The sequence below is a fragment of the Prorops nasuta genome, unplaced genomic scaffold, assembly GCF_024137725.1.
Source record: "Prorops nasuta isolate Cenicafe-Biocafe unplaced genomic scaffold, Cenicafe_Pnas_1.2 PNAS00004, whole genome shotgun sequence".
Taxonomy (NCBI): domain Eukaryota; kingdom Metazoa; phylum Arthropoda; class Insecta; order Hymenoptera; family Bethylidae; genus Prorops; species Prorops nasuta.
Genome location: NW_027116801.1, coordinates 4,397,652 through 4,409,094, shown reverse-complemented (window position 1 = coordinate 4,409,094; position 11,443 = coordinate 4,397,652). Strand labels below are relative to the sequence as shown.

At 41.2% G+C, this 11,443-nt stretch overlaps 3 protein-coding genes across 3 annotated transcripts; 1 reads left to right on the top strand and 2 right to left on the bottom strand.

The window, feature by feature from the left end:
• Positions 1 to 397: 397 nt before the first annotated feature.
• Positions 398 to 1,183, bottom strand: LOC136772931 (uncharacterized). Its single transcript, XM_066726182.1, has one exon. The coding sequence runs from the start codon at positions 1,181 to 1,183 to the stop codon at positions 398 to 400; it is 786 nt and encodes a 261-aa protein (XP_066582279.1).
• Positions 1,184 to 7,175: 5,992 nt separating this feature from the next.
• Positions 7,176 to 8,747, top strand: LOC136772893 (uncharacterized). Its single transcript, XM_066726131.1, has 3 exons — positions 7,176 to 7,699; positions 8,145 to 8,324; positions 8,493 to 8,747. Exons 1-3 carry the CDS (start codon positions 7,393 to 7,395, stop codon positions 8,642 to 8,644), a joined length of 639 nt encoding a protein of 212 aa, XP_066582228.1. The 5' UTR covers positions 7,176 to 7,392; the 3' UTR covers positions 8,645 to 8,747.
• A 599-nt stretch (positions 8,748 to 9,346) lies between these two features.
• LOC136772833 (uncharacterized) lies at positions 9,347 to 11,004 on the bottom strand. Its single transcript, XM_066725995.1, has 3 exons — positions 10,568 to 11,004; positions 9,890 to 9,946; positions 9,347 to 9,811 (listed from the first exon to the last, which is right to left on the bottom strand). Exons 1-3 carry the CDS (start codon positions 10,941 to 10,943, stop codon positions 9,594 to 9,596), a joined length of 651 nt encoding a protein of 216 aa, XP_066582092.1. The 5' UTR covers positions 10,944 to 11,004; the 3' UTR covers positions 9,347 to 9,593.
• Between the last annotated feature and the right edge of the window lie 439 nt (positions 11,005 to 11,443).

The window sequence follows — 11,443 nt, the reverse complement described above, 5'->3', positions numbered from 1 at the left end:
TGCGAAAACTAAATAGGACGAAGGAGTAGCCAATTGCAGAGCGTTTCGACCGAAGTTTCACATAAGAGCAATACCGACTTAAAGGTTCAGTTGTTAGAAAAAACGATTAAAAAGTACATATAGTATATAAAAGCGTCTTTTTTAAACCTAGCAACTGACTACGGCGATAAATATCGATATAAATAAAATAAATTAATTAATGCGAAGGGCAATGAGTATTGCAAATAAATATGAATTACGGCTATACGAGTACGAATAAAATTAGCGTCGCGTTGAATCTTGGAAAGGCCGTACGAAGAGTCTCGTTCGTTGGAGACCGACTGTTTCTAGCTGGAACGCGAATCGCGACTTTATTTTACCGCAGTATCTTCTCTGTCTCCTGTGTCCTCTTGTCTCGTTAACGTTGTTGTCGCGCTTTGTACGCGAGATTTTGGGCATGTTCCCGATCCGTTTCCGTGAGGAAGATGTCCGGTTGGCCCAAGTAGCCCTTCAAACTCCGGTCCCAGCCGCCGCCACTCTGTTGCCAGCCACCGTGGCCATGATCATTGCTCTGTTTCTGGCTGAGGAGTTTCTTGAGACCAATGATCAGGGAGAGAACCAAGGCGATCTTGCTGATGATGAGGGCCTTGCCAGCCAAGAGGAAAAGAACCATCATGGCGATAGGTACGAGAGCCGCCATCTTCATGGCCATTCCCATCATCATCATACCCATCATCTTCTTCATTTTACCCCTGCCCTCCTCGATGCTCCTCTTGAGCTCGGTCGACGAAGTTTTCGGCAATCTGATCTGAACGTTGAAACTGTTCATGAGCGAGGCCACTCTCTCGAGGAGGACCTCGTTGAGGACCTCGTCTTTGTTATCGGAATTCCTTCCAAGCGTCGACTCCAGGTCCTCCTCGCTGGTCTTGACGTCCTCATCTGCCGAAGGTACTTTGACCAGCTCCAGGTTGTCCGCGATCGGCAAGGTTTCGATTCTTCTCAATCTATCGAAAAAGGCGATCGCTTTCTTCTTGAGGCACGGGGACACCGCGACGTTGCGGTGCTGGCACTCTTCGTAAACTCGATACAAAGCACGGTAGCCCTTGTCGAAGAGGCTGCTGTCGTCCATCGTCGGGGACGCCGACGTCACGCCGTAGATCGCACAGCACGCCAACATGAGAAACACGCACTTTGAGAGATCCATCTTTTATCCAAAGATTATAATCGAGGAAGGAATTTGTGAGAAACTCGCGTATTTTCAGTGTAATCCGTGTGCGGGGCGAAAACTCGTAGAAAAACGACCTGAAGAGATGCGCGCACCCACGAGTCGGAGTATCCTCGACTAGAGAGAACTGGCAACAGGACGAAGGTCTCGGGTCGATATATACCACCGGGATGGCATTGGCAAGGGGGTGAGGTGGCTCCCACGTATTTGCGCGCAACATGCGAGCCGACGTTGTTTGTGTGCACCTCTGCCTAGATCCGAGCAGGCGGTTTCCCCCTTCTTTCCCCCTTTGTCTTCATCTCCCAATGGGATTCTCTTTTCCCTAGTCATCCGTATTCACTTGCTCGTTCGCTCGGCGCGTCTTTCGCCGCCTCCTCGTGATCTCTCGCTGCTCCTTCTCCGTCTCCTTCTCGCTCACTCTCGCCTCTCTCGCTCTCTTCAACTCGCGCGCGATTCTCCTTATTATCTCCTGCGCTTCTCCCCTCCCTCTCTTTGCCCCCGAACCTCTCTTCTCCCTTTCGCCATCCTTCTTCCCGTAGGCAGTCAGCTGCCGGTGCCACTGCTGCTTGCGATTAGACAAGGCTAGATTCTCATCACGGTACCCCCAACATGTGACCTTCCTGACACAGAGACCCACTCCAGTCGAGATCGAGGAATCGCGAAACATCAACGGGACACGTTTCTTTTTACACTGCGCGCGATAGTAAAATGCGTCTCGCCATCGTGCTTCGATCACCCTGATTTAATCAGCAATTTTTGTCCTATACTCGCACTTTTCCAACTGAATATCGAACCATGGAGAACGATCTTCCTGATGGATCTAAAGGGAAGTGATTTTTCTATTTGAAAATTCTTTCTTTTCGCAATGGTCGTGCTTCGCATGTTGTTAAATCTATATACGGGTTTTCTTTGTTGTTGCAGAAGAGAGCTCGAAGAAGTCCTTGAAGAGAAAACGGACATTCCGGGCGAAGGAGGAGGACAGGTTCGTGGATGCAAGATAGAGGATTGGCATTTGGAAAAAATGGCCAATGTAAAGTGGTAGGGGGGGAATTAAAAGGGGGAAAGACCGAAGGAGAGAAGAGTTGCATCCCATGGATCCCACTTGAGCGACTCTGCTGGCACGGTGACCTTGTTGACCCGTTGGTGGAGAGCTAGGAACTAGTTCCCGGTCGCGTCCTTCCGACGTATTAGCCTTTCCTAAGGGTGTACCGAGACAAACTGCTGATCTACTTTCGTTTGGTCGATAGGTCGTTCGTGTTTGCCCTCTCAATCGATTCATGAGCATCGAGCCTTGATTTTCATCCTACTCCAAATACCTCTCGAGTGTCTATTTACTACCGAAACGTGACTTTCTTATTGAAAGTAGGTATGGATTCGCTAAAATTACCGGCTAATCATCCCATGTTCAATCAGGAAAGCTCGTTATGATGGATTTATGCATATACTCAAAACGCTCGCGTATCCTATTGCTATTGGGCTCGAGAGAGCCTGCGGTGTGACGTAATTCTAGAACATTTGTACGTTCCAGGTGAGAAATGCGAAATGCGATTTTTTCCATAGAAAACTCCTCTTCTTAGTATAGGAAGCGTTAAATTCCCGACTATTCCAGCATTCAGGAATTCGTGTTATTATAACAGCGATTTCTGTGTCAGAGGCACGAGGGAATATAATTATACGAATGAAATCATGATTGAATGTAAAGCATATTGTAAACGGTCTTTAATTAAGGCGTATTACATTATCAGATGTAACATTAGTTTGCATATCTCATTAAACACCTGGCAATTAAGATAATTCATGTATTTGGTAAATCAATGTTTTTCTTTTTTTCTCCAATGCTCGTATGCGCATAGTGAAATTCTTGAATGAAGAACTTTGGAGAATTCTTTGCATAGTTGATAAAATCTTTCTTGTGGTATCCATATACAACGAAGGAGGGGTGGGGGGGGGGGTGGGGGATTTCATGCGTTAGGATGGAATCAATGGAAAAAGCTGAAAGATAGGCAATCAACGGTTGATTCATGACAATTTTCACACCTTAAAAATGATTATGGTACACGCGAGATTGTAACGTGTGGTAGTGCATGGTGATGGTGGTGCACGTCACTATGGCGACTCTACCTAATAACGTGGTATGCGTGGATTCAGCACTACCACAGTACCACCAACGGTCAGTATGCAGCGCAGAGATATTGCACGTTATTTTGCGGTATGTCATGCTACGTTACGAAGCAAGCCCATCGTCGCCTCACCGTCGATACTCTCAATCGAGGTTAGCGCATCTCTAATGCGACAAGCTGCGACGATGCATCCTCCAAGTTCTCTTACCTACTTTACGATTATCCCATAGTCAGTGCCACGCTAAGCCTATACGCGAGTTTTGTATTAACGCCGTGCCACATTCTGGGCACGCAGTTATCTTCTCACGGGACGGAGAATGGTTTTCGCGGTGACTAAACCGTGTGCGATATCAAAAGCAAGTTTTGCGAATCGCGATCCCTTGTCGCTGTTCACGACATGACCGTTTAATTTAAACTCGCGCCATTGTCCAGCTACAATTGCGCTACCGGTAACGAGCTACGTGATTTGCCAGTTTTGCTGAAAAACCTAACGGTCCCACGTAGCAAGCGTGTGTGGAGCACAGGTGCCCGTGAAATTCTGTCTCTCGGCTCCAATTTCTACCTTGATCAATAGGAGCTTTGTGCACTGGCGACGCGGCACTCCGTGGATAATACAATTATATTCCGGTGTACAATGCGACATAATGACTTTTGGTCTATAAGTAAAAAGTTTTCGAGAAAAACCGCAAAGTGCTAACAATACACCGATCTGCTTTATCTTTCGAGTAATTGAAATAACGCTACTTCCGACTTTCTATATTAGTTAGCACTCGAGCTCTTTCCCTTTAAGCATCCTCGAATTATTATACTATTTCGTAAATTCTCCGAGTATACCTCACGTGTAATAGCGGCTATTATATACGGCATGCATATCTCCGTGTAACTATCTTTGCCGCATTCCATAACATATTCCCTCATAAGCCGAATATAAGCATGCACTTTGCAGATTCTCGGCAAGGCATAAGAAAAATCACCAATTGAATCTGCCAAATGGCAGCACTAAAAAACGCATTGGCAGAAACAATGGCTTTCGGATTTTCCATTTTTTATACTTCCAAGAAAATGAAGTATTACCAGAGAGAGAATAATGTTTAAGAGTCGCATAAAGGTGCAAGTTTCCTCAATGATAAAAGTGAGGCAATGGGTTAAGGCATTATGAACGAGAAATGGAGATTTTCCCATGATACGCCTTATAATGCACGAAACAGACATTTCTCGGTATTATTAGATCGAGGTCAGTGATCCGCAACAGGTGGTTCTTCCTGCGAGTCCACACAGTCAGATTCACCCGCGGAAGCATCTGATCCGGCTCATTAGATGACTTCGGTGCAACTGTGGAAAACCCGCAACCGTTTGCCAATCATTCGACCGGATGCGCATCATTAGCCCAACTATAATTCTCTTCGTCTTATGATGAAAGCCCTTCGAGTATTACTTACTGACAGATATCGTGCCGATCCACGCATGAAATTAATCTCGCTTCTATTATCCACGATAATTCCCCTATTGCTTTTCTGTTTTATTCGCTCCAAATCAGCTATAAAGAACCATTGTTAAATTATTACACTCGTGTTGAGTCTCTCTGAACGTTACAACTAACTATATATATATATATATATATAGCTACTCGCGGTTATAGCGTTCATCGATATCCATAAAAATAGGCTAATATAGTTCTACGTATGGAACACTTATTGATAGATTCCACGAACCAATTACATCGTATGAATAATTTTACTCGCTCATATGTGAATTGTTCTCTCCACATCCTCGTTCGATAATCGTTTAATCGCTTTATGGGTATATTTACACCGATGCTGGTACAGAGAACGCGGACTCTCGCTGTAAATGCAGCAACACACGATGCGCTATAATAAGGCATAAAAGTTTAATTATTTTCTGCAGTAAAAATTCACATAATCAGCAGAGTTTGATACCAAAGAAGTGCAACAAAGAATGTTTAGCCGTAACGGTACACGTAACAATATGCTATGGTTTGCTTTCAGTGAGAAGAAAGCTTTGGCTTAGGTACCGCGATGATCATACGTATAGATATATAGGAATATTTGTTAGTTCCGCAAGAAAGTGTTATAAGGAGAAAAATAACACCGATAAGTACTTATGAAAATAATGAAAGATTTCGAATAATTTATACCCACGTGAAATACGTGATGATTGATTGCTTAAATAAATTATTGAAGAAGAAGTAAGACCGAAGTTTGTTTTCAAGACCTACTTGGACATAGAGATTGCTAGCTGTGTTGCATTTCCCTCCACTAATCAGCGCATTGTTTCAGCGTCCGGGTATGCACGTTTAGGTCATAGGTTTTTCAAGGATCACAAGGGAGAGTAGCATTAACAGAGTGGGATGAGGGGGGGGGGAGACTAATAAGAGTTTCGCCTTAAATATACTCGTAGTATAAACAGAATATATATATATATATATATATATATATATAAACATGTGTGTGCAAAGGGAGATCGAGGTGAAGGCTGCCAGAGGTAATAGTCCAGGAACAGTATTCCGACGAGAGTGCATGGAGTTGTAAGCTGCACGCAATCGGCAACTTTCGGAGGCTGTGGAATCCTCGTTGCGGCTCCTCTCTGTGCGCGCCATCCACGTGGATCGAGGATGCGCGATGCGCGATCGGCCCAGTGGCACACAAAACACACGCAGTAGAAAAATACTAGCTTTTTTAGTCCCTCTTCTCTACTTTCTGCCGTTCAAGAATTGTAGGAGGTATGGCGTGTATATCATTTCAATGACAGCGCATACAAACTTATATACCGATCATTATTAATTTCCATACATAAACAATTGCCTGTAACCAGGAACGATAGCTGAAACGAATTCCTCGGTCATCGTCAATTTGCATACATAAATAAACGCTTAGTTATCAAACATATTAATATCGCCAGTTGGTGAATTCATAGAATACGTGTTCAACTTTGATGAATACTTTGAATTCAATTGAAAATAAAGACGTGACAAGACGACAACATAGGAATTTCTCTGAAAATTATTTAGCATTTCCATATCCTTTGCTGTACATTAGATTATAGATATATAGATTTTTATTGTTTTTACTCTTGTGCCTGCTTCATTAAGCTTTTTACAGATATATTTGCCCTTGTTAGTTTTTTCGTTATTATGAACAAGTGTTAAATTACTTTGATGATATTAAAGTAATATATTATTAATTTTTTGTTAATGAATTTAATCAGTACTAGCTCGTTATAAAAGTCCGTGAAACATACCTATTGTCTGGACGGTGCTGAATTACACAAACAGACTAATTGCTTTCAATTACAGGGTATATAGCAAGCGCTCAAGTAATCAGATCGGAAGCGAGGATCGAGCTGCTTCGGACAGAAATGAGAGAAAAAAGAAGCTATATTTATTCAACATTCATATCTACTTTGGAAATAGATACGAAAAATTACATATAGATATGATAAACACTGACGAGCGTATCGAATACAAAACCCCATATCAAATTCCATCACTGGGATGAGTTACTTCTCGTCACCCTAAAAAGATTTTTCCAGTAATCAAACAAAGCAATTATAAATATATTCGTAGACACCGGTACATCTGTCATTCCACACACATACCGACTTACTTGCATTGTCTTATCTTACCAAAATGATAATACTCAGCAATTGGAACGTAATAACTCATTTATAGTTACTAAAAAAAATAAATAAGCAGTAAAATGCAATTTCATTGTCTCGTGGACGCGAGTTCCGTGAAAATCTGAGCTAGCTCAAATGTTATATTTTACGCTCGGTGATTATTCCAAGTAACACTTGGTCAGTGGGAGATGAGAGTTACACATACGGTAAAGCACAACATTTATGTCCGGCTGGCTGTGGTTCGTACCACCTTCGGCACGTGATCCACGAAAGAGAATGACGTCGAGCTAGCGCAGAAGACACGAAACGCGGAGGCAGCGAGAGGGAATAATTTACGCGCATCATGCGTTTACCTAAGATGCATTCACGCTCTGTATGGCGTAACGCCACTTTACTTCTTAATTACAAGTAATTGCTCGCGCCCCTATAAAAATGACCAACTCGTCTGGTGTTCAGTCCTGGTCGAGCATGCTTCGACGGATCATCGTGCTCCTAGTCTTCGGACTGTCCCTGACGAGCTGCGAGCCCGTGGCTCGTCAGCTTCTACGCAGCAATGTCAGCTGTACCTCGAAAAATGGCACCCTCGCTTGTGAAACCTTCGATCTATCATCGAGCAACGCGCCTCGGAATACCACTCGCGTTCTCGACACTGCCAATGCTCGGGCGAGCAATAATACGCGCCACTCCAGATATCTCCTGAAGGATCTCACGAACGGAAGAAGAGACGACCCGGCTGAAGGTGAGCGTACTCGAGATTTACTCACGAGGATCAAGAAAATGGTGTCTGAGAACTTCATTGTGCCACTGTGTGAATCATTCTAGTGTAACCTGTAGAACCCTGCAATTAATCTTATATGCTGAAAAATATCGCTTTTGCGTTTAGCACTTGTGCAAACATCGGAGCGTTGACTTTTATTACGAGCCACGTGATAAAAGCCACATTCCTGTGGATTTTAAGACGTAACAGAACTGTGATGGATTAATAATCGCGCTGCTTATGGTTAATAGAATAACCGTTATTTTATCCGATAGACTAAAATACAGTAGCTTTTAATTTTTTTATTGGTGTAGTTAAGGTCGAGCTTAGTAAAGTTATGAGGTTCTCAGTCAGTTCTTGATGAGAGGTCATGTGTTTCTTCTACTGTATAATGTTTATTCGAAATATATATTTTTTTTAATTTCAGTTGAAGCTCGAAAGAAAAAAGGCAAAGGATATGGAAGAATATGGTTGTTGGCTGGAGCTATGAAAGCTTCCATGTTGTATCTCATGATTCATGCTGTAGCAGCAGTAGCAGGAAAAGCATTACTCGTGGCTAAAATTGCTCTAGCAATTGCTACAGCGGTTGCTATTAAAAAGTCGCAAGGTATGTGCATTCTACAGTTTTTTCAAAAATATTAGTCTCAACACTTTTGCTTGAGTAAAATCTTTAGCACTAATAATGTTAACATAATTTATTTTTAAAAACTTATAGAGTATAATGTACTTTTTTTAACTAAATATTATAATAATTTAATGCTTAAAATGTTCGTAGATCATCACGAAAAAACGGCATATGAAATTGTCAAACACCCACATCACAGTTACGTGCAATCGCATAGTACGAGCGTGGATTATGATTCTGGACACGGTGGCTGGGAAGGGCATCACAGGCGAAAAAGACGCAGTATAAAGCGAAAACTGTAACAATTATTGCTTGAATTATTTGTACAAAAAAAATCGATAAATGCGCTATACTCATAGTACAATTATACTTAGGATTGTTATTTATGTTTAAAGATAAAGACTGCACTTTGATACAACGTATAATTCTATATTTGTTTGAATTTAGCTGCTGCATAAGAAATAAAATCAATGCAAATAAGTCATGTACTAGATCACTGTTACCTAGCATAGAAGAAGTAACCTTGAAACGTGTCAATGCACCTGACTCCTAACAAAAAAAGGAGATTGATTTTAACAAGTTCTAGTTACACATTTAACCGTAGCAAATTCTGCATAGTTTGCATTCTGTTACAGCAGCATGCAGTATCTTCCTTCACTGTGATATTTTAGCAATAATGATCAAACAAAAGAATTAATCTCTAAAAAAAATCCTATACTAATATACAGTTACTAGTGTCCATTATATTTAATAGAAAATTATAATAATTTCATTTATTTATATTTTATTGGTAAATTACAAGTTTGAGCAAATAAATACTATACATGACTAAAGTATATGTAAATAAATACTGTTAAATACCGCCACACAATAATACAAAACAATTAATTTATTTCATTCATGCAGTTCATTAAAGAAGATTTAAAGCTTATTTGGTATAATAAATAAATAAATACTTTTATTGAGATGAGCATTAATAATTTATCCTTCCTTTCAAAATTTGCTCGAAAGATTTTACATGGAGCACCAAGAAAGTGATTTTGCTATTGACAAACTTTCGGTGATAAAGTAATAAACAAACCAGCCACCCCCTATTAAGTGGTCTAAGTATATCTACAAATTACAATACGATACATGTTTTAAAGGGGTAATGACACTTGTGGCTTAAATTGAAAATAAATTAAAGAGTTTAGTGTACAAAAATAATTTCAAATGGAGCAAAGTTTATGTAGCATCAATTTTGTCCAATTATCAAGTTGGCGGTATGCCATCAAGAGCACGTTGCCAGCCACCGCCATATCCACCGTGTTCAGAAGCTGTTGCATAAATTACTTCGTGGCCACCTCCCCCGCTTGACACGAGTTTCTTCAAGCCAATTATAGCACTCAAAACTAATGCTATTTTAGCTGTAAGTAACGCTGTTCCTGCTAAGAATGCAATTTTTCCATATGCCAATTGAGCCATCATTCCTAAAAACGAAACAAATATACTCCAATTAACTGTTTAAGAGTACCAGAGAAATTAAAGAATTCAAAAGAGAGACTCACCTGCAATAGCTAGTCCACCCAACATCAAGCCACCATATTTTTCCTTTTTCTTTCGACCTGTAACAGAGTTCGTTTAAAAATTTACAAAAAAAATCGATATAAGATAAAATACGACCACTGCAATAGGCTTTTGATCCATCTCTAGTGAATTGATTCTCTGATATACCATACTCGAGCTTCTACCATTGTTGAACTATTTTTTTCTAATTGTATTAATACAGGTAACATCTAGATATAATCAAAGAATATTGCAATATTTATTAACCATTGGAGAGTCAACACCTTTTCAGCTGTCAGAGTAAATTGTGTCTATTATCTTAAAAATGCTTATATTCAATAACATATAAATCCAGTCCCGTTACGCGCCTAGATGCAGTTCATGGAACGATAATGCATTGAGCCCACAAGCGATTTAACGGATACCACGATTTTACTGGAATCTAGGAAACTGTATTCTACAAAATACAGAAAGTGCTCGATCAAATAATTGTAAGAAACACAACACGCCATAACACTTTTTCAAGAGATTTCACGTAAAACTTGGAAAGGTTATTATTTAAAAACTCGAATCGAAATATATGACGTACGTAACCTTGAATGAGTTAGAGCAATAGCGACACGAGAAGGTGACGATCATTCAATCACAGAAAGGTTAATTCAATTAGTGCTATATTTTACCTTCGAAAGTATCTCCAGGTATAGTCAACTGTATGCTTCTCGATGACAGATATTCGTGAAGTTTTCTATCGAGTTGTTCGTCCAAGGTCGCGTTCGCGGTTGAGTTGGCAGGATCTACCGAGCCACCGAAGCTCCTGGCATTGACCGTAGGATCCTTTTTGATCGAGACGAAATCGTTGACCACGTAAACAGTCTCGTCGTCGATAGCATTATCCAGAATTTCCAAGGCACGTCTTTTCAAACAATCGAAAGCATTTTTTTGAGTGGCACATCTGTCGAACAATTTGGTATATTCGTTTTTGGCGTGCACAGCATTAGCCAGGACCAATAGGCAGGCAAGGATTTCGACGTAGGAAAGCGAGCGTGTTCCCTTCATGGTTTTGCCGAAGGACGAGAAAACTTGAACCTCTGCAGGGCGAGCCTGAACGGCGGTGGCTCTTGACTATTTCTCAGTCTACCGAAAACTCAGCTGTCGATCCGCAAACTAATTCGAGCAGTCCTGCAACAGCGGTCTTATATATAAGCGAACTCGCGTGGTATCCTCCTTCCCGTTGATGGAACAACACTCGCACTTGATCCACGCGCTGTTTAGCGCCTCGCCCAGGAGAAGCGCCTGTACCACCTGAACCAAAACAATGTCGTACAGCCCCGTAAGTAAGTATCCCTCTGACCTTCTTGCCAAACGAGCCTTAAATCTTCGTGCAAGAACTCTCCGACTAGAGCTAAATATTTTTTGCAATCTCGACACCTTGACCACAATTCCCTTCCTCGTTCATAAAGAAACAATAAAGTCAAATTACGAAACGATCGGTCCTGGATCTGGACTTTGCTCCAAGGAAACACTCTCGCTTTAAGAAATCCATCTTTCTTCACGAT

Bases quoted from the DNA above. Each gene is read 5' to 3' on its own strand.
- LOC136772893 (XM_066726131.1), top strand. From the start codon at position 7,393: ATGACCAACTCGTCTGGTGTTCAGTCCTGGTCGAGCATGCTTCGACGG. The intron at 7,700-8,144 runs GTGAGCGTACTC...TTTTAATTTCAG, and splicing joins AAGAGACGACCCGGCTGAAG to TTGAAGCTCGAAAGAAAAAA. The intron at 8,325-8,492 runs GTATGTGCATTC...AAATGTTCGTAG, and splicing joins TGCTATTAAAAAGTCGCAAG to ATCATCACGAAAAAACGGCA.
- LOC136772833 (XM_066725995.1), bottom strand. From the start codon at position 10,943: ATGAAGGGAACACGCTCGCTTTCCTACGTCGAAATCCTTGCCTGCCTA. The intron at 9,947-10,567 runs GTAAAATATAGC...ACTCTGTTACAG, and splicing joins ACCTGGAGATACTTTCGAAG to GTCGAAAGAAAAAGGAAAAA. The intron at 9,812-9,889 runs GTGAGTCTCTCT...TTTCGTTTTTAG, and splicing joins GGGTGGACTAGCTATTGCAG to GAATGATGGCTCAATTGGCA.
- LOC136772931 (XM_066726182.1), bottom strand. From the start codon at position 1,183: ATGGATCTCTCAAAGTGCGTGTTTCTCATGTTGGCGTGCTGTGCGATC.